Here is a 20312-nt window from a genome sequence, read left to right on the forward strand (position 1 = left end):
GAGGTCAAAAAGAGACGAAGGCTGGATCCCGTCTTTCGGTGAAAGACTAACGCGTTGAAGGATCGTCGTCGTCGGGCGATACGATAAAAAAGAAGAGAGAAAAGAAGTGAGAAGAGTGAGAGAGAAAAAAAAAAAAAAAAAAAAAACAACCCTCGTAAATAAGGGTGGGAATAATTGCGATAACGAGAAAGACAGTCACAGCTTTCACAGTCGTCGTATTTGGTGTGGAAAAGCAACAGTTTGTTTCAAAGCTTGGTGAAACGACTCTCCGATCAAAAGATTTCCCTTTGCGAAGCTTTTAACCCTTTTTGGACCACTAAGCTCGCATCGCGGCGACCGCATCAAACGGCTTGTAGATATTATATACTAAATAACACTATACTTTCATCCCTTTCAAGCTTTAACCCCCGTTTTCAAGCCCCTTTTCTTCTTCGTATCACACTTGACGCGGGTTTATTATCGGACGTTTCATTCGAACGGATCTGACGATTGTAATATGCACGTACGAATTTAGCTGCGCAAAAAGCACCAAAAATTTGAAACTTTAACCAACAAAAGAAAAGGGTGAAAAATTATTATCAATTGTTACACAATCATACGATTCGCTTGTGTTGAAAAATTTTGTAGATACCTACTCGACTTTTATTTAAAATTTTTATCGCAGGCAATCTTGCCAACAATTGTTCAACCCTAAAGAAAAAAAAAAAAAAAAAAAATGAAATAAAATTAAAAATTCTCAATCATAGCATAAAAAAATTCGCTTCGACTAGCAATGGCAAGGTTCGCAAGTGAATAAACATAAATTTTGTTAAAATTCCACGACGGTAATTCGATCGGAGAGCTGATACAAAAACGAGGGATATAAAAAACCGCGGCCTACATCCGGTACAATAATACAGGCGTGGGTGTTGATCATTAGTGGGGTGAATTCGAGAGGATGAATTAGTAGAAACTGCACAATGATAAATTGTTGAAATTGTAACCGGAGCGGGAGTTTCGGGGTATTGGATTGGACTGGGACTTGGAGAAGGGGAGTGAAAAGGGGTCCGATTCGCATGCAGGTGGAGGTGAGTGGCAAGGGTCGTCGCGACGCTCCGCGTCGGCGTCGCTCAGTTATCGTCGAGCCTCACGAGCGGCCGGACGAGGTAAAAAGCTCTTGGAGAAGCTCGAACGAACCGCGGAATACGAATGAAAATTACGAACTGGCAAGGCCGGGAAAAACGGAAAGATAATCACTTATTTTTTTTCTCGTAAACTTCGATCGATTTTCGCAACCTGTTGAGATAAAATTATTATACGTGTGTCGGATGATATTATATACATACATATTGGTAAATTTGTAACTACTTTTAACGCGTCGGTTGTGAACATTAATTAAATTATTTATTCTGTGTCCCAGTGTCAGTGCGGCGTGCGTTATTAGTCTATCTGTTTGTATAAAAAAAAAAACATGTTTATTTCTCGTTGAATAAAAACTTGACGAATTTAACGATGAATGGTACATAAGATAATAATTATAATAATAGTAACAACAATGATACGAAACAGCCGCGATGCGAGAGTAAATCAATTGCTTCAATCGAGTAACGTTTAATTACGCGAAGCAAGCTCGAATCGTTGAAATTCGATACGATAAATTGAAGTATATATATACATATGTAACGGTTAGAAAATTTCTTTCCATTTATTGGATAATAAATTTCCAGAACTCGATTCAACCTCGTCGAATAACCGATTTGGTCGTTTTTACGTTGAATTACACGCGAATCTTTTCGCACGCGGAATTTTTAATTGTAAAACGAAGGTGAACGAAAAGAGATTTTAAAAAATTGTGCTCGAAGCGATTTTCAGATTCTACAAACACGACGAGAATTAATAATTCCCGAAGCGATTGCAGTTATCGGTGTTGAATATATTTTGCAAAAATTCATTGTTTCAGTGCCCGTTGTATATAAATTTCGCGAAAGTTTCACTGCATGAATGATCAAACGAACGAATTGAATTTCAGTTAGAATAAATTCGAGCACCGAAAATTGCGCGATCAAAACTATTATCATTCTTCGGTACATGTGAGGGAAAATTTTTTGTCAAAAACGTGGCAACATTATCGACAGTTTATCTATGCGAAGTATTTCGAACCAGCGATGTAAAAACATGTCGATAAAAAAAAAATTAAACCAATTATGCGGTCGAATTCATTGATCAGTAATGATGGTGAAGAAAACAAGGGTAGAACTTCATTTTTGTTAGAGACAAAAAATGAATATAAAAAAGAATATTCCCAAAAAATACCAAACGCATAATTAGAATCGTTTCGAAAATTTTTGCACCGCAATTTGTGACAGGAAAAGTGTGAATATTATCACGATATGAAATTAAAAGGGAATCGGTTTGAAACAACTTACCGTGAAAAATAAGAAAAAATAAAAAATCTAACCACCCCGAACTCGAAGGGATTAAATTCATTCATTAGATCCTTATCAGGATAAATTCTTCGAGTCCTTTAAACGAGCGGGAAGTTCTTAATCGATGCTTATGATCAAGGCTACACCACCAATTTTCAGGGTATATTATCTTCGACTAACGCCGTTGGGTGTAATTAGATTTCATTCAAATTTGAAACTCTAGACTCCTTTCAAGTAACCCGCTATTATATATTTTCGTTAAAAATTCTATAATCATTATGAAATTTATTTAAAACAAAAGCCTTTGTGAAAGTAGCGCGGTGAAAATGAATTTTTGAACTACCGTGGCAAAAATTGTTGTAAATGATTCGCTGCCCTTTACATCACACATTGCTAAAGGCGCAACCAGTGGCTCGGTCATCGACTGGCTCGAGAAAAGTAATCGTTGTTTTCAGCCTCGCAGAGTTCAAACAAGTGCGCAAAAGTCCCGGGAATGAGAGGTTAAAATTACGAAAAAAAATAATCAACTTTTTGCCAACATCGGTACTGTTTTTTTTTTTTTTTTATTTATAAAATTAATAGCTATTACGTTGATAAATTTCATTCGTTCGACTTTTTCCTTCCGAAAAAAAAACAAGAAAAAAAAAACACACCGTCTGAATTAACACAAATGAAAAAGCGAACGATTCGATCCTTACGATTGAATTAAGTCCTTGAGCTACGAATAGCGGCTAGTCATATATTTACTTTGCATAGAAACATCATAGAAATATACATATATATATATATATATATATATATATGTATATATGTATATTGTATATATAACTCAATTAATCCAAGAGAACAGTTTTGTTAAAAATTCATATTATTATTGTTATTATTATTCTTTTCTACATGCAGACCCGCTGTCTAATCCGATTTCAAAAGACAGATTAAGTGCGACTATCTCGCCTACGCTCTTCTGCGGATTCATTCCGCAAATGGAGGCACGCCGTGATTTTTTTTTCTTTTTCTTTTTCTTTTTTTTTTTTTTTTTCTCCTTCTCACTGCTGAAAAAATGTCGACCAATTTATTAGTTTTACGAAGAAAATCATTCGACTTCCAATTATGTTTCCGAAGTTGATTCTGCAACGTTCATTTTTGTACTCGCGCGGTGTAATTTTTGTTACTTGTTGTAAACCGCTTGCGGTAAGTTTGTTTGAGAAAAAAAAAAAAAAAAAATGTGTAAGACTAGAGCTGCGCAAGTTCGATATTTGCAGATTTTGAAAATTTCATTATTTATTTATTTATTTGTTTATTTTTTTTTTTTTTCATCGTCGTGATTGTATGAGCCTTAATTTTTTTTTCAAATTTCGAAAAATAAAAATCTTGCCGATCATGATCTGCAGATATAACGAAAAATCGAACAGAATACAATTGATCCGCGACTATTTTTTTTTTTTTTTTCAACAGAGAATAAATTTTCCGGTTTATCCCGCGGTGTTTTCTGCGTCGTTAACAGTGAGGTGAATATTTATTCGAAGCCCTTGTATATATTTCAGTTCTCATCAAAGCCGAGCTTGCAATTATTAACGCAAGCTCGTCATCAGTTTAACGGAAATTACAAAGGGAATGGGCTGTGCAATCCTTGTTATAATAGGATTACGAGGTTGATCAGGTGCAAATGAAGCATCAACGCAGATTGATTAACTTAGTTTTCAAAATGTATTTTTCCTTCATTGATCACAATCGCTCGATCTATAAGCTGTATAAATTAACGCTGTTGGAATTTGATCGGAAAATTTTTTGTAACTGTAAAAAATGAAATTGGACATAGCAGTGTCGTTGAAAGTTTGCGATTGGAAATTGAAAATTTATCGCGCGGTATAAACGGGGGGAGAAAAATTATTGTCGCACACTTTTCTTCTGGATGAATTCCTATAATTACGAAATTATCGCGTGTCTAATGATATAAGGACGTATGAGCCAAAAAGATAAATTTGGTGATAAAAGAGCGTATAATTTTTTTCTTTCTTTTTTTTTTTCATTTTTCGCTGAATTCGATACAAAGGCACTGAAAACGCGTATCTAAATTAAAATCAGCCGAAAGAATAAGTAAAGGTAGAAGGTCTTATGTTTGGTGTGGATACGCCTTTTCGGCACCAAAATATATATTTTTATTTATCAGACTTATAAATGGTGTAAAGATCGCATTCACCAGTTTTGCGTTGCTTTTTTTTTCCGCAACGTAAGAATTTATCGTTTTTGAGGAAAATCATTAACATTTTATAAATTTTCAAAAAATCATATCAATCGTAACGATATAAGGTCGTATTTTTCGAATTTTTTTTTCTCTTCTCTTCTTTCCCAAACGCTGTAAACCCTTTCAGTCGCACATTTTTCAACTCGATATTTTTGCCTGAATTTTATTACTCAGGAGTTTTTCGGATCGGCGATCAGGCATCCAAAGTCGGAAATTGATAATTTCTTAATGCAAGATGGCGGATGTATATTCTAAGGATAAAAAACAAAAATAAATAAAAAAAAAAAATAAAAATTCGATAATTCTGGTAGGAACTTGTTACTCGGTGGTTTTTGGGTTTACAAGAAGTAAAAAAGATCGTTTCAAGTTGCAAATACCTAAACTGCGGTAAGACTAGGGAATTAAAATCGCGCTGAGCATTCGACTGTGACTGAAAGGTTTAAAAACCTTTGAATCGTAAATATTCGTCGATTTCGGAAAGAATCTTTAAAACTTTTTATTTTCACAAAAAGTAATATCAAACGTAACGTACGATCTTACACCATTGTTAGTGAACGTGATTACTTTTCACAAAGTTCACGACGAAAGGGTTGTTACAACTTTCAATTCCAACATTTTTTAACGCATCCCCTCATGTTTTTCGCGTAAACACAAAGGTGGGAAAAAACGCGCCCTTTTACCTTTACGCGTGGTAAAAGGTCGCGTAATGGCGCATACGTACTTATACAATTAGACACGCGATGTAAAGTCATTCGTCCCCTTATCTGATCCGTATTCCATACAATATTTACACCAACGTCTCCCTGTCATTTTACAAGCAGAGTTTATCTGCACCGCACGGTCTTTGGTTGTAGAAAAGTGGGAAGAATCACGTGGCGAAGGTTATGTTACGACGCTGATGTAAACTATAAAATGAACCTTTCAACACCGAGCCACACCAAAGATTATATACAGTCGAATTTATGATTCGATAATCTAGTGAAAAAGACACGATGTTTGAAACATAGGAAATTTAGCATTTTGTGAACTGTTTTATAATTCTTTTAGAAAAAAAAAAAATTCCTTTTTCTCTTCGTTGTTGTTTTTTTTTTTTTTTTTTTCCACCAGCTTCCATTTATTCAGAGTTTCGTTTGAATCTCTGATTGCACTTTTACCTCGAATCAATTTTCACCCATTTCGCACTCGCTCGATAGCAGTAGCCGCAGGTCAATTTCAAAGATTCCCACTCGCCATTTGTATAATTTGTAAGCGTAAAAATATCACGGTCAAAAAATATCCCGTATCGTATTTCGGAATTTCTTGACAGACTCGCGGATGCTTGAAAAATTAACATCCTTTAGAATCGCATTTATTTCCTTGAAGAAAGAACAAAACCGCAAGAGAAAAAAAATTCAATTCCAAAGCTCCTTACGAGAGATTCAGTCTAACTAGGAATTCGTTAGGTAGGTATTCCAAATTTAAACAAATGAAAACCTCGAAAAAATCTTTAAAAAAAAAAAAGAAGAAGACTTTAATCGAATATCATCACGTCGTATTTTCATCGAGCGAAGAATTGCAAAATTTCTGTAATTTTTTAACGCTTTTTTTGTAATACCAGAATTTTAGGGGATTCGTTTTTTTACTCGGGAAATTCTTGATTAGTGGAGTAAGAAGAATAAATAAAAAAAATAACAAAAACAAACAAAAAAAAACAAGGAAAAAAAAGGCTTAACGTACCGCGAGTCGAAGAGATTGATCGCTTGCTAGTGTAAATCGAGCCTCGTATTTCTTGGAAAGGAAAAGCTGGTCGAATCGATGAGCATCGAGCTTTTATGCGCTGAACGGAAACAGTTTACAAAACACTCTGACCAGAAAATGGTCAGCCGTAGTTAAAACCAAAGAATTGCGGTTTCCGTTTCGCGGTTTGTATTTTAACGGTTCAAATGTCGAACTTGAAAATTTATACCTAAATTGATTTGTATGTATCTATGAATTTGTACATTTTATATTATTTGTAATGAAAAATTGTTGAATTTAGCTCTAATTTGATTCGATCGTAAATGAGTCCGCGTTGAAAATCGACTCAAAGTACTTTCTCGAAACAGAAGAAAATAAAAAAAAATAAATGGTCTCGTTGATTATAAGAGACATTACAATGCAATTAATGTGATAAAAATGTGACGGGAAAGTTTTCAATCTTTCTTGGAACAAAAAAATTGTTAAACTTTGCTTGAAATTTTTTAGAGACATTCTTATAATTCTTTTTAGGTAGCGTGAAACATACTTTTCGTATTCTATGATCTAGTTTGTCGAATCAATGCTTCGTTTCAAGACGATACGCGTATAGGTCTGTATGATATATATGATATAACGCATAGATGACAATCATCAAAGTTTGCGCGTTTCAAAGGGCAAAGTTCGGCCCCTTCGTTGCTCGGAATTCCCTGTAGTGATGCAGAGGCGGACTGGGAAACGGGCCTGAATTAGCTATGCGCTGTATTACAGAGAAGTTGCCGTTGGCTAGCTTCTCGAACCCTGCACGTAGTATTTAAACTAGCGATAATTTATGTACACGAGAGTTTCCCTCGCAGTTTGAGCTGGAAATGTTTTTTAATTTTTTTTTTTTTCCTTGTTTTCGAAAAATCGAACGGTCACGGTATCGGATTTTTTAAGAGCAGAAAAATCTGTTGAATATAATTTTAAAATGTCGAAAGTCCAAATGTAAAGAGACCAAGTACAGAAAACCAAAATACAGAATCGTCAAAATTTTGACGATTATATGTTTTAGCTCGCTACACGTAATTATCTTATTATGTTTTCACTTTTTTTATACTTCGATTCTCCGTATTATAAAATTTAACAAAATTAAGAAACGTTTGAAAATTCGACACCGTGACCTTAATTTTATTGATCCAGTTACACTTTTACCCCGTTCTAAAAATTCCAATACAGTTCATTTCAAAATATAAATATGAAATTGAAGAGTTTCTCAAAATAATCGTTTCAGGATAAAAAAAAAAAAGTACGGAAAAAAAAATTAAAATATTTAGTTAATCAACGTACGGTTTCCGTAACATTTTTCATTATTACTATTATTGGTACAAATTATGAAAAAAATAAGAAATAATAACATCGACAAAAATGAGTTGTTTTTTTTTTCTCTCTCTACCTACATACTTATCGCATAATAATGCCAGCACAAAAACCCTGCGAAAGGATTTTTCACGCCCACGATCGTCGTCACAAGTACGATACGTAATATATTACGTTATGTATACAGCTTTTGTTAGGAACGAGAAATATCGTTGCGTAACTTTGGTAAAAGTGCTGTGCACGGTTTCCGTCTCGACGAATGAGCGATGATGGGTACTCTTGGATCAGCAGGTCGGTACAACGTATACCATATCGATTATACGTATACCTGTACACACGTATAACGGAAAGGAAACTCTTTTCCCAAGTATACAACAGCCTCGGATACATGGGAAAAAAAAAACACGGTGTCGGTCGACCGTGTCGATTATGGGTGTTGAAAAAACGATCGAAAGAAAAAAGTAAACTGGTACGATAATCGATAAATCGCCGATAATGTACCGAGCATCGAGAAACAAAAAAAAAAAAATAAATAAACAAATAAATAACAACAATATCGAGAATAGTTTTCACACGTTGACGAGAGGGTGGATTTATTTATTTTTCTTTCGTCAAGTTACAATAATTATTTCTCACGTTGCGCAATACGCGTGACAAGTCCTCATTTCGTACGACTTGGGTAATTCGAAAAAAAAAAAAAAAATAACTAAAAAAAAAGGGTGGAAAAAAGTTTGTCACCATACAATTTGTCCGAAATTGCGCGCTGGGTAAACATATGAGAGTGTTTGAAAGAAATGAAAGGGTACAGTTGTAAAATTGTCTCATAAATGTTTGAGGCTCAGATACTGTCGGCTGTATTGCGTGGTCAGTAGGATATGTACATATACTAGTGTATCATAAGCCGCAGGCAATGAAAAGAACGAAAAAGAAAAACATAAACAAAAAACCAAACAAACAAATGCGAAGCCACTGTGAGAATAAAAAGAACAGACGGCTGTCGGGGGATTTCAATACGGAAAATAATTTTTTTTCCCCTCATTTTTATTGCTTTCACTACCTACCACACCTTCGTTCATTACGTGTAATGAAGAACGCGTGAATTGGAATTTCAAAATTTCAACGATCTATTTATGATATTCATGAGAATCAAGCGGGATTTTTCTGAACGCGGAATATCATGAGAATTGATTAGCTCGGATCGATTGAGTAAAGAGTTGCAATTTATGTGAAAAATAAAGGGGGGGGGGGGGGGTCGTCTTTCTTCTTTGTTGTGTAATAGTGATGATAGCAATTTTTGCCAATGCGTTGTATTATTCTTGCGTTACATAATGTATTACCTTTCTCTTGATTAATTCAAGATGGAGGGAAAAGAAGGACAAAAATAAATAATGATGCGTAACCAAGAGAGCCTTGGGACGACAGTAATAAATCAGTTTATTCACTCGATGAGTGTAAACGGATAATATCGAGGGTAGATATTCATGAATTTTTTATCGATTAATCGTTACAACGCAACGCAGTATCGAATTATAAGATGCAAAAACGTTTGCGCATTGGCAAAAGAGAAATTTATTCCATTGCGGATTATCAGCCAATTTGCATCTTTCTTATCCCACGTTTTCGCGATAATAATATACTCTTTTACATACGCATATTATTACGCGCGGAATTGGAAAGTTATTGAATAATAATGGAAGTAGTAATACAGGGACTGTTCTGGATACAGATTCCTTTACCGACATTTTACCGACACTGCGAATGCCGGTTCGGGATACAGATTACTTTACCGATATTTTACCGACACTCCGAATGGCCGTTCTGGATACAGATTCCTTTACCGACATTTTACCGGCACTCCGAATGCTGGTTCTGGATACAGATTCCTGTATCGACATTCTACCGACACATTGAATATCGGTTCTGGATACTAAAGCGGCGATGCAGATGAAGTCCGATTTACATACTTCCATTTTCGACCTACTTCTTAGCTTATATGTAGATACTCGGAAAGCCGGATAGAGATCCAATTTTTACGATACACCCTATCACCTCAGAGTGCAGACATATTTATATTTCATCGCAGAAGAATCAGCTGCTGTCAGCTCGAGGCGAGTCTGATTAAATATCGAACCGAGTTTGTGAAGCTGCGTCGGTTCGTCAGACAATAAAAGAAAGAATAATAATAAAGGAAAGTAATACTATCCTTTCAGCGCGTCAGTGAGTTGTAACAAATGAAACCTGACTCAAAACAGTACCGAAGACATTGAAGAATAAAAAGGAAATGAATCAGTTGATAAAAATAACCAAAAGTTCGATAGGATCATCGTCGTGCGGTATTAATTGCGAATGGTAATGTTTCACGGGGGTGGATTAGCACGTCCGGAAGTGTGTGCGTGATCGTGTACTGTTTATTCGGCTTCTGCAATCGTCGTGAAGCGCGGGAAAATATGGCCGAGATTACTACCGACGCCAGCAGGCATTCTTCACAGGATAATCTTGACGATGATAACATTGGCCAGGATCCCACAGTCGCAGAGGAAATGTCCGAAAATTCCCAGGACCAGACGCAGCTTCTCGTCCCGGACAAGTGAGTGTTCCTTTACTTCCATCTCAATATAAATATATTAGGTCTACAACTTTGCTCCCGCCGTTTTCCAAAAGATGGCGCTAGTAGCCAGTAATAGTTCAAATAAATAAATCACAGTTGTTTTCCATCAGTTTTGACATCTATAAATATAACCTTACATCGATATTAGTTAATTTTTGTTTGCGTCATATAGTTACACTTAATTAAATATGTCAACTCATAAACCGAATTCACGTCATTTGCGGGAGATTTTACTTTTTCATTTCAACATGAAAAAATCGGCGGCTGATGCTCATCGGGTTATTTCAAGTACTTATGGTGATGATACTATTAGTGAAAGAACGTGTCGCGAGTGGTTCCAGCGCTTTAAAAGCGGTGATTTTGTTGTTGAAGATCGGCATAGCGGTGGCAGAGAAAAAACTTTTGAAGATGATGAACTGGAGGCTTTACTTAATGAAGACTCGTGCCAAACTTTATCGAACGCAATTAATGCGTTTGAGTCGGGCATTAAAAGCAAAACGGCCGCAATACGCTGATAGACACGAAAAAGTAATTTTGCAACACGACAATGCTCGACCTCACGTGGCGAAAGTAGTCAAGACGTACCTCGAAACACTGAAATGGGAAATTCTACCTCACCCGCCATACTCTCCAGATGTTGCTCCATCTGATTACCATTTATTTAGGTCGATGGCACACGGCCTGGCGGGCCAGTGCTTCGATTCTTTTGAAAAAGTGAAAGAATGGATCGATTCTTGGATCTTATCAAAGGATGAAGAATTTTTCCGACGCGGGATTCGTTTGTTGCCTGAAAGATGGGCCAAAGTAGTGGAAAGTGACGGACAATACTTTGAAACATAAATAAGATACCATTTTTTTTTATATAATTTTTAAAATTAAAAAAAAAACGGCGGGAGCAAAGTTGTAGACCTAATAATATAAAAAAATAAAAGTATAAAAATATGAAAAAACGGCGATCGTTTCGAAGCACTTCATCGGATTCACTATGTCAAGTAATGACGTGAGCTTTTTTCAAATTCAGGTCACGTGGGATCGTTTTGAGCTACTGCAAAAGGTCTGAACTAATGGAAGAACTTGAGAATTCCATCACAACTAGTTTTTGTATCACTTACAAGTCCTTTGATAGTATTCTTGACATCATTATTAGTCTTTATTAATGTCCATGGTAATGTTCGGCAACTAAGGTTTGCTTGTTTAAATAGAGAACCTACTTTAGGAAACCGAAAAGTAATTGATTTTTGGGAATTTTTTTGACAGCGCAGAATTGAATGGACATTTTTCAAACTCTTGGGAATCTTTTATTACTAGTTTAAACTACATATGGTAATTTTTTCAAGTCATTTGAATCATGATTGATCGAGTTATCATCTACGTCTCACAGCAGAAATTCAGTCACATTGGCAATTCGCGTACACTCTAGAGGTCGCAATTTTTATCTGAAACCAACTCAACTGTAATTTTTGCATTGTCTACATGATTTCTAAGAACGTGAACCTAAATCTCCTAATTAAAGACGAACGTGGATGTTTTACAGGTAATTCAAAAAGAGAGTGTGATGTTTCGCCATTTTTGTCACAGCTTTTTGTAATTAAAAGGGATACTTCAAACGATGGTAGGTTTATGTTTTTAGACATAATCCAAACAATGAAAAAAATATCAATTTCGGTGGTTTCAGATCAATTTTGCGACCTTCGGAGTGTACGCAAATTACCAAGGTGACTGAAGAACTACTTTGGGACGTAGTTAATAACTCGATCGATTGCGGTTGAAATGACTTGAAAAAATTACTAGATCTAGTTCAAATTAGAAATAAAAGATCCTCAGAGTTTATAAATATCCATTCAATTCTTTCTTGTCGAAGAAATTCCCAAAAACCAATTACTTTTCAGTCTCCTAAAATAGGTTTCCCCCTTTAGACAAGTGCAACGATTGCAAAAACAAAATTTGAAAGAGCGGAAAGCTAAAAATACAACCCTAGGAAATATGATGCCATAAAAAATCATTAAAACTAACGGTATAATACAAAATCACTTAAAGTATAATTTCGGATCAGTCAATTTGTCGAAACATCTTCGACTAATTTTTGATTCCGATGTGAACTGAGGACTATTTTCAAAGTCCCTGAGTGCTCAACGCTGTCGATAAATGGAGAAAAGAAACTTTCCGTACATTGATGGCTCAGGGAAATTCGTTCCGTCACTCAGGGTAGTTTCGAAAGAAAAAGTTTTCAGCGCTGAGTGGAGCTGTAAATCCTTATGCATGCGGTGTCGACGGCACTGTGCGCCGCTAAAGCACACATGGTACTTTACTTCGAATTCAATATGTAATCACGTTATCTCTACTAAGAAACTGTGAAGGGGAGGAAGAGACTTCATTCAAAGCGCGGCGCTATGGATCTTGGAGAAGTTCAAACGACGAACCGTCTTCTTCAATACCTAGAAAATCGTTTCTTCATTTCCGGTTATGCAGATTGCGAGTGACGGAAAGAATTCTTTCTTATATGTCACGAGTTATTTGTAATTTCAAAGCTGAGGATGTTTCGGTCGCGTAATATCATTGAATAATCAAAAGATAGATGACTACAACTCAGAAGTCTCGATACAGATTCCAAAACCTCTTTTAAATAATGAATGACTAAAGAAGTACGCTCACTGATCGGAATCAATCTTCAGGAGCTAGAATCGATGAGATGTCACTTTTGAACGCTACTGTACAACGTTTACACGTAAAAAGTTTGAATTTGATGAAAATTTTCAAGAATGACAAAGTGAAATTTAGTGAGAAGCTTTTTTGAAAACAGTAATTCTGCCGCTGTTGTTACACGTTTTCAAAAAGTTTCATAAATACTTAGATCAATTATTCATCGCGCAGTAAGTTTATTTCGAAAATGAGTAATCTTACACGAAAAACTTCGTCATTGTGAAACTTCAAAACTGGCCGGAGGATGGACTCGAAAATTGGAGTAGCTGGCGACTACTAGTGATAGTCTCTATGGGATCGGAGATTTTTTTTTTAGTGATAGTTTCTATAACAAGATCTTTGCCTCGACGCGAAAACATCCGTAGGATTTCTTTTGGATGGTTAGTAGGTACAATGGAAAAGGATCAACGCGACATGCCGAGAGAGAGAGAGAGAGAGAGAGAGAGAAAGGAAAATTTGATAAGAGAGAGCACATCAACCGATCCAAGACTGTCTGGGGAAATTCTCAGGCTAGTAAAGTGAGCGAGCTGGTTATGCAGCAACGTTATGCAAGGACCGAGTGGAAGTCCTTGGTGGTCCTTGGCACTCTACGGGATGGGTAAACCCTTGAGTGTGCATATTTCAAAACTCGCTCCCCGCAGGCCCAGAGGTCGAGTCTGCAACAACGTAGCTTTGTCACGTTGCACACTTTCAATTTTTTATAGCCCCATGCGCGGCAATACAAGGTCTTGGAAACCCTCGGAGGAACCTCGATCCATCACTGATTCAACTATCCACTATGCAAAGTGCATTATGGAAGGCGAAAACATTGAAGGGACTATCCAGTATCCGGACGTAACTATGCGAGAAGAAATGTGACAGTACTCTGTCAGAGTTTCAATAGACATTCGGTCCAACTTCTTGGATGGCGTTAAACCAAGCTACGAATGTAACTCATCTTCCGATCCATCAACTTTCATCGACAACTAAAGCTGCTGCTGATATTGAGATTCGATGATGAATTTTTGATGAGTAAATGTTGACCGAGGGGCTGACTGAGGACGCGAAAATATGAAACCGTGACCAACTATTGCATTGATCTACAATGATTCAATAACTATTGGAACTCTTTTAGATCATGATTCATCGATCGAAACTTCAGGTGCGTACAAGAATTGTGTTAGAATCCAATCATGTATTCGAATAATTAGATTCAATCATCAAATTTCGATACATTTCACGTGAGCGAATGTTAACTGAGAGGCTAATTGAGAACACGACAGTACGAAGCCATGGTCAAATATTGTATTGTTCTATAACGATTAACTAACTATTGCGACTCTTTTAGATCATGCTTCATCGATCGAAACTGTGAATGCCTACAAGAATTGTGCTGGAATCCAATCAAATATTCGAAAAAATATGTTCAATTATCAAATTCGGATGCATTTTACACGTGCAGAAGTTGAAGCGTCAAAATTAGCAGGATGTTCATGAAGGACAAAACGATTGCTATCATCGCTAACCACATTAGGAGAAAGTAAAAGTTTATTTACCGAATATCGCTGCAGTTAGATTAGTGAATTTGAATAATTTGCATACCCCTGAACCGTCAGTGACGATTCATGGATTTCCTGGGTCAAAGGACGGTTGGAATTTGATAGTTCCAGAGTGATATCGAGGGTTGTATAATTTACGTGAAACTGTTCCCTAGACCGAGATTGAGCGAATAACCGAGCATGACACGGAAAGTTGTTACGTTACAGCTGGGGCTGAAATGGATGTTCGTCGATCACCAAACACCGAGAAGAACCACAGAAATTACAGTGTTATGGTACACGAATCTGTCGTCTATCTCGACTGTCGTGCTGTAACAAATAACAACAATTCAACCGGGTGATTGATAGGCTGATGAAAAATCTGAGTCAGGGTGGTGGCGCTGCGGGGGACAAAGAAAAAGACGAGAAGAGGAACGATCCACGGCACGCCTAACGAAGATTGAGTGAGTGGCACCCGGATCTCGCTCTCCTTGGGATTTCCTTCCGAGTCTTAGTGACTAGGCTGTCACTTGGTTATGCCTTGCATTCGTTACTACCCTTGACGAGCCAACTGCCGATACGAAAATCGCGATTTTCCAACAGTCTTAGAAGCTGTAGGGTACTCCTTGTCTCTGACTCGTTTTGAAAAGGTTCGATTTTTGATACTCGACGCTAAGTCGACTAAAGTCAGCCTCGAGCGAAGCTTGTTGTCACTGCACAAACGGTTTCAAGATATATATTAATTTCCCTCGACTTTCTATTTTTGCGAGCCAATTTGCCCAAAACGGAGGATTAAATGACCCATGATGGAAACAGGCTTCACAGTGCTCAATTCTGGTCATTTTAAGGGAAACGAGGGAAAGCTTTGTGAAAATAGGTGAGTTGTTGGGGTTTCCAATATATTTTCACAGTATCGATCTAACAGTAAAAAATTAGATACACACTAGGAAAAATTTCTGGATAATATCAACACGTGCCAGGGGGCGATTGAAATCTTGAATGTAAAACACATTGAAATTTTCGACGTTTTGTTGATTATTTATTAATTTTTTTTTTTCATCGAGTAAAATGTATTAAAAAATCAATTTGATGCTTGAGAAGAATGTTCATATTTTCAATTAAATGTAGGAAGAAAATAATTTAGGATGATAACGAAACTCAAACCGTAAGAATTAAAGTTTTATGAAATATAAAAAAGTTTTGACATTCAACGTATTTTTCCTTTCTGTTCCTATGTCAAGTTGGCAGTATAAATATTGTGCTCAAGCATCAAACTGATTTTCACAGTTAATTTTAGCTTATGAAAAAAAAAAAAGTATCTGGCAAACATCGGATGGTTTCAAGGAGAAATCGACTGCTTTCGCGTAAATTTAGGGGGAAACCTTCAGTTTCAGAGTGCTTGTATGCGAATAAAAAAAAAAAATATGTGACGTAGTCAAAGTTTCTTTTTAAATCTCTCGTTTTTTTTATTTTTTTATATTGGTTTTTAGAAGGTATGAGAAAGGCTCAAAACTGACTCTTCCAACTTTCAATTATTGGAACCAGAGTACAAAATCACACCATAGAACACCTAAAGTTTAAACCCGAAATCAAGTAACGGAAGAAGGGAAATGAATGTTTGATCAAAAAAAAAAAAAAAAAATTGTTATTCCGCGTTTTCGCAATGGTCAAGCAAAGCATAAATCACATTTCGGATGCTCGGCGTGTTAAAAATGGTTTTAAGGTTGCAGAACAGTGATTTCTTTCCTTATGTTTTTTTTTTCTTTTTTTTTTTTTCGTGTCACCTGACGTAAGTGAAGCGATATCTCTCTGTGCATAAAAACACGATTATCGTCACTGAGCAGCGGGACGTCGCAACGAAGCGACCGTTTAATTAACCCCCCCTAATTAATTCCTTCAGGAACAGATTGACGTACGGAACGTGTCGTATAAACCGTTTCCGAAGTTTCTACGGAAATTGAAACGTCGACGGGGAAAATTCGAGCCAATTTTCGATTGGGGGATAACATCGTCGATCAGCGTCGGTCAGCTACGGCGGTTTTCATGGCACAGCTACAGTGACGATCAGGTGCGATGCAATTACTGATGATTGGAATTTGGACAACGCGAATTACCCGAATTTGCTGGAACGTGCAGAACTCGCTCTACCTGTGACTAAAATCCGATTTTAAACCGTGTCGAACGGTGATTGCTTACTGACGGCATAGAAAGAGGAAGACGGAGCGAAATTGTGCTGTCAAAAGTGTTTGCGATTACTTCGGAAATTTTGTTTTTCGATTATTTGACATTTTTCAGAGTCTCAGGAAAACATGACTTTAACCCTTTAATTTACGGAAGCCACTGTAGTGGCACACTTTTATTCTTTTCTGATTCTTTCTTATACTCCATGCGAAGACCTGAGTTTTTTTGCATTTTCAGGGGAAAAATTACTAAAAAATTTGGAAAGATTACGATTTTTTAAAAATCCATAATTGTTTCGAATCGTTATAAATAAACGTATAGAAAAGAAAACGTATTTTCGTAAATGCAATTCGTTAGCAGAGAAATTTGATAGTAAGAGTATAATAAAAACGCTTGGAATTCATTGCTTGGCAAACAGAGATCTCAAAATGGCCATTGGATTTACAAAATTCAATGCACAGGGGTACTTTTTACCCTTCTCAGGGGTGGATATAGATAGTATCGGGAGTTGCAGATGTTTTCGGCCTAAAATCGTACTGTATCAAAATAAATAATCGTATAAATCTCATTCGAGAACACTACCTAAAACAAAGTTGATAATTCACCCCGTTTTAGGGGTTGTTTTTAGTTTTAATCAATTTTTGACATCAGATTCGCATTGAGGGTCGAAAAATACATAGGAAACGTATAAATCAACTTCAAGCCATTAAAAAAAAAAAAAAAAAAACATTAATCGCGTGACTGGAAAAGTTACGTGGAAAGAATGGCCATTCTGACGCCGTTTCGTAAAGGTCATCAGGGAATCAGGGGACCTATAATTTTAGGATCTGTACAGAGTTATCAAAACTCGTGAGTTAAATTTCCAGGCTATTTACCGATCCAAAGTCTAAAAAATTGAAACACGTTGAATTGTTGAGAAAATTGTAGAATTTTTTTTCTCAACTGGGATTTTCCCGAATTCGAAAAACACCGAAGTCATGTTATTCTTCAGATTTTCAAGTTCCGTACTTTTACTTCCTTCAAAATTTTCGGGAGCTATAACTGAGCTGTAAATCATCGTAACGGCAGAATTCAAAAGAAATCCGAATGAGTCATGATAATAATTACGAGTTCAATTATGCGAAAAAGATTATTTTCCGCTATAAATATAGTTCAAGTTAACGAGAGAGAAAATAAAAAGAAAAAAAAAAAAAAAAACTGATCCTGCCGCTAGAACTTTTGTGATAACCGCTTTTTGACACAACCGTAAACCAAAATGAAACACGGTTTTGCATACGAAGGGTCAGATCTTCCACAGAGAGACTGGTTTCGGAAACGAGGAATTTATCCCCAACCCTGTCGACCTAAGAGGTTAATTTAATCCGGGGAAACTATCCTAATGACAATTTTACGAGAGCCGGATGGTCGAATATTGGACTCCTAAGTTTGGTAGGTGTGTGTGTGTGTGTGTGTGTGTGTGGGAAGAAGTCAGCCGGACAAAAAACGTAGAGGAAAATTGATTTTACGGTTAAAGGATGGGCTGGTTGGGTCTTTGGAGTGCTCGCGCCTTTGTGGTTTTCGGATTAACCCTACAACGGTAACGTTATTTTTTATTTATTTATTTATTTTTTTTTTCCGTCATCTATTTTCGGAAAAAATTCCATTAGGGTCTCATTTTCTTTTATTTTTTTGTTGTTGCGTTTTACCCTTTTTTTTTTTTTTTTTCTTCTTTTTACAATGAATCGCGTGGGCCACGAAAACTTTTTTGCCCAACTTCCACCAAAGAAAAAAAAAAGAAAATTTGATCCAACCGCAAACAAACGAAACGCGAAAACGCAAGTTGTTATCTTGCGGCGGGTAATAGAAAGTCACGCGGGGTGTTTTTTTTTTCACCCTCCCCACCCCCACAATTCTCGTTGCCGTTCTAGGGTTGAACCGATTAATAACCGGATCCCAACTAACTTTTATGATCCGATATCAGACTTACAACGTGATGTAGAGATTAATATACGAACGATGTTAACGACGGCTCGAAAGCGTGAAAAAGAGAAGAGGAGGGAGAGAGAGAGAGAGAGAGAGAAGGAGGTGAGAAGGCGGGCGGGGGGGGGGGGGGGGGGGGGCAAACAACACGAATATCGCATCATTCGTATTTACCTCCCGATTATTCCCCCGACGATTTTAGTGCCGATTAGCGTCAATTACTTCGCGGACAAGACTGGATATCTTGTTCGGGCGATATTGGTATTTTTTTTTATTTATTTATTTATTTTTTGTCAACTTTTTTTTAACGAGGAGTGAACGATCCTTTTTTTCCTACGCAACATTTACTTGGAAAAACGTTTATGTCCACACGGATATAAGAAAATATTTTCTTTCTTTCTTTTTCTGTCTTTGCAAACGATCGTTGAAAAATTTTTCATTACCAAATTTGGCGCAATAATATCGAGTTTGAGAATAATTATTTTGGTTTTTTTTTTTCATTTCATAAAATTGCAGCCGCGATACGAAATGTGAAGAAAAATAAAACGGGATATTTTGAATTTGGATCCAGCTGAATTTTGTCTGGTGAATTTTATATGCATGTGTTTTAATCTCGTACCGTGCCGATCGTTGATTAATTTTTATTATTACACACGTGTTTCATCGTCGTTTTCATGCAAATTCACAATTTTAATACCCACATATGAAACGGATGAATTTTTCGTTCTCAGTAATATAGCAAAAAAAATAAATAAATGAATAACGATCATTTTCTTTGATTGACAAGAATTTTTTATTTTTTCCTTTCGGCAAAAGAACTGTCGTTGAGTTTCGCCGTTTGTGATATCGTGACGACGAATGGAAATCTTCGTTGTTCGAAGAGAAATTCAAACGAAAAGATTTAAATTCGCGAAAAGAAAAAGAAATAAAAGGGAAAATAAAAAGAAGCAAAAATTAATTAAATCGTATTAAAATGAAAAAAATCCCGTAATCTACACGTAATGTACCAGAAAAGGTATAGAATTTAAATTGAAACTAATTAAAAACTTGACAAATTTATAAAACAAACTGCGAGCACGTGTCCGCGATAATTTTTCATAACAATACGTGATAAATTTTTGACTTCCTTCGATAAAACGATTATAATTGGATCGGATAAGAGAAGAAAAAAAAAAAATCACTTCTCTTTCTCTCTTTTACGACAATACGCACGCACAAAAAAAAAAATATATACATATATATATTTTACTGTCGAAATAATAAAATTTCCATCCAACCTTTCACAATTCGTAACGGAATGTACGGCACACATTGTAGACCTGTATAAAGTAAAAAGTTGATGTCCCAACGACACCCTCGGGATTTATGTAACATAAAATTCACCTTTATTATCGCATTAATATATATATATTTTTACGCCATCTTACCGTATACGCGATACAGGTGCGTAGGTGGCCCAATTATATCCCATACAATCGTTTACGACGACGTTATCTGTAAGGCTCGTTCGCCTCGCGTATATATGGGGCATTCCACGCCAATTCGACCTGGGTTACACTTAACACTTAACCTCTCAGATTTGTCGCGCGATTTTTTCTACGATTGTTCTCACTTTGATAGGTACT

The 20312-nt window shown here is 36.3% G+C and overlaps 2 protein-coding genes across 11 annotated transcripts in view; one reads left to right on the forward strand and one right to left on the reverse strand.

Annotated features, from left to right (window-relative positions):
* The window catches only part of LOC107225043 (14 kDa phosphohistidine phosphatase-like), a 126149-nt gene that overhangs the window by 26286 nt on the left and 79551 nt on the right, over positions 1 to 20312 (reverse strand). The window lies entirely within an intron of this gene.
* The window catches only part of LOC107221347 (arrestin homolog), a 94157-nt gene continuing 74987 nt past the window's right edge, over positions 1143 to 20312 (forward strand). Inside the window, exons 1-2 of one of the 4 annotated variants that reach the window (XM_046736230.1) lie at positions 1143 to 1498; positions 9711 to 10309. In XM_046736230.1, coding sequence (XP_046592186.1) covers positions 10170 to 10309 — 140 coding nt within the window. In that variant the 5' untranslated portion in view covers positions 1143 to 1498; positions 9711 to 10169. The remainder of the gene's footprint in view (positions 1499 to 9710; positions 10310 to 20312) is intronic. The other 3 variants (XM_046736229.1, XM_046736231.1, XM_046736232.1) reach the window with 3 other exon arrangements.

The sequence above is a fragment of the Neodiprion lecontei genome, chromosome 4 (genome assembly GCF_021901455.1).
Source record: "Neodiprion lecontei isolate iyNeoLeco1 chromosome 4, iyNeoLeco1.1, whole genome shotgun sequence".
NCBI classification, from domain to species: domain Eukaryota; kingdom Metazoa; phylum Arthropoda; class Insecta; order Hymenoptera; family Diprionidae; genus Neodiprion; species Neodiprion lecontei.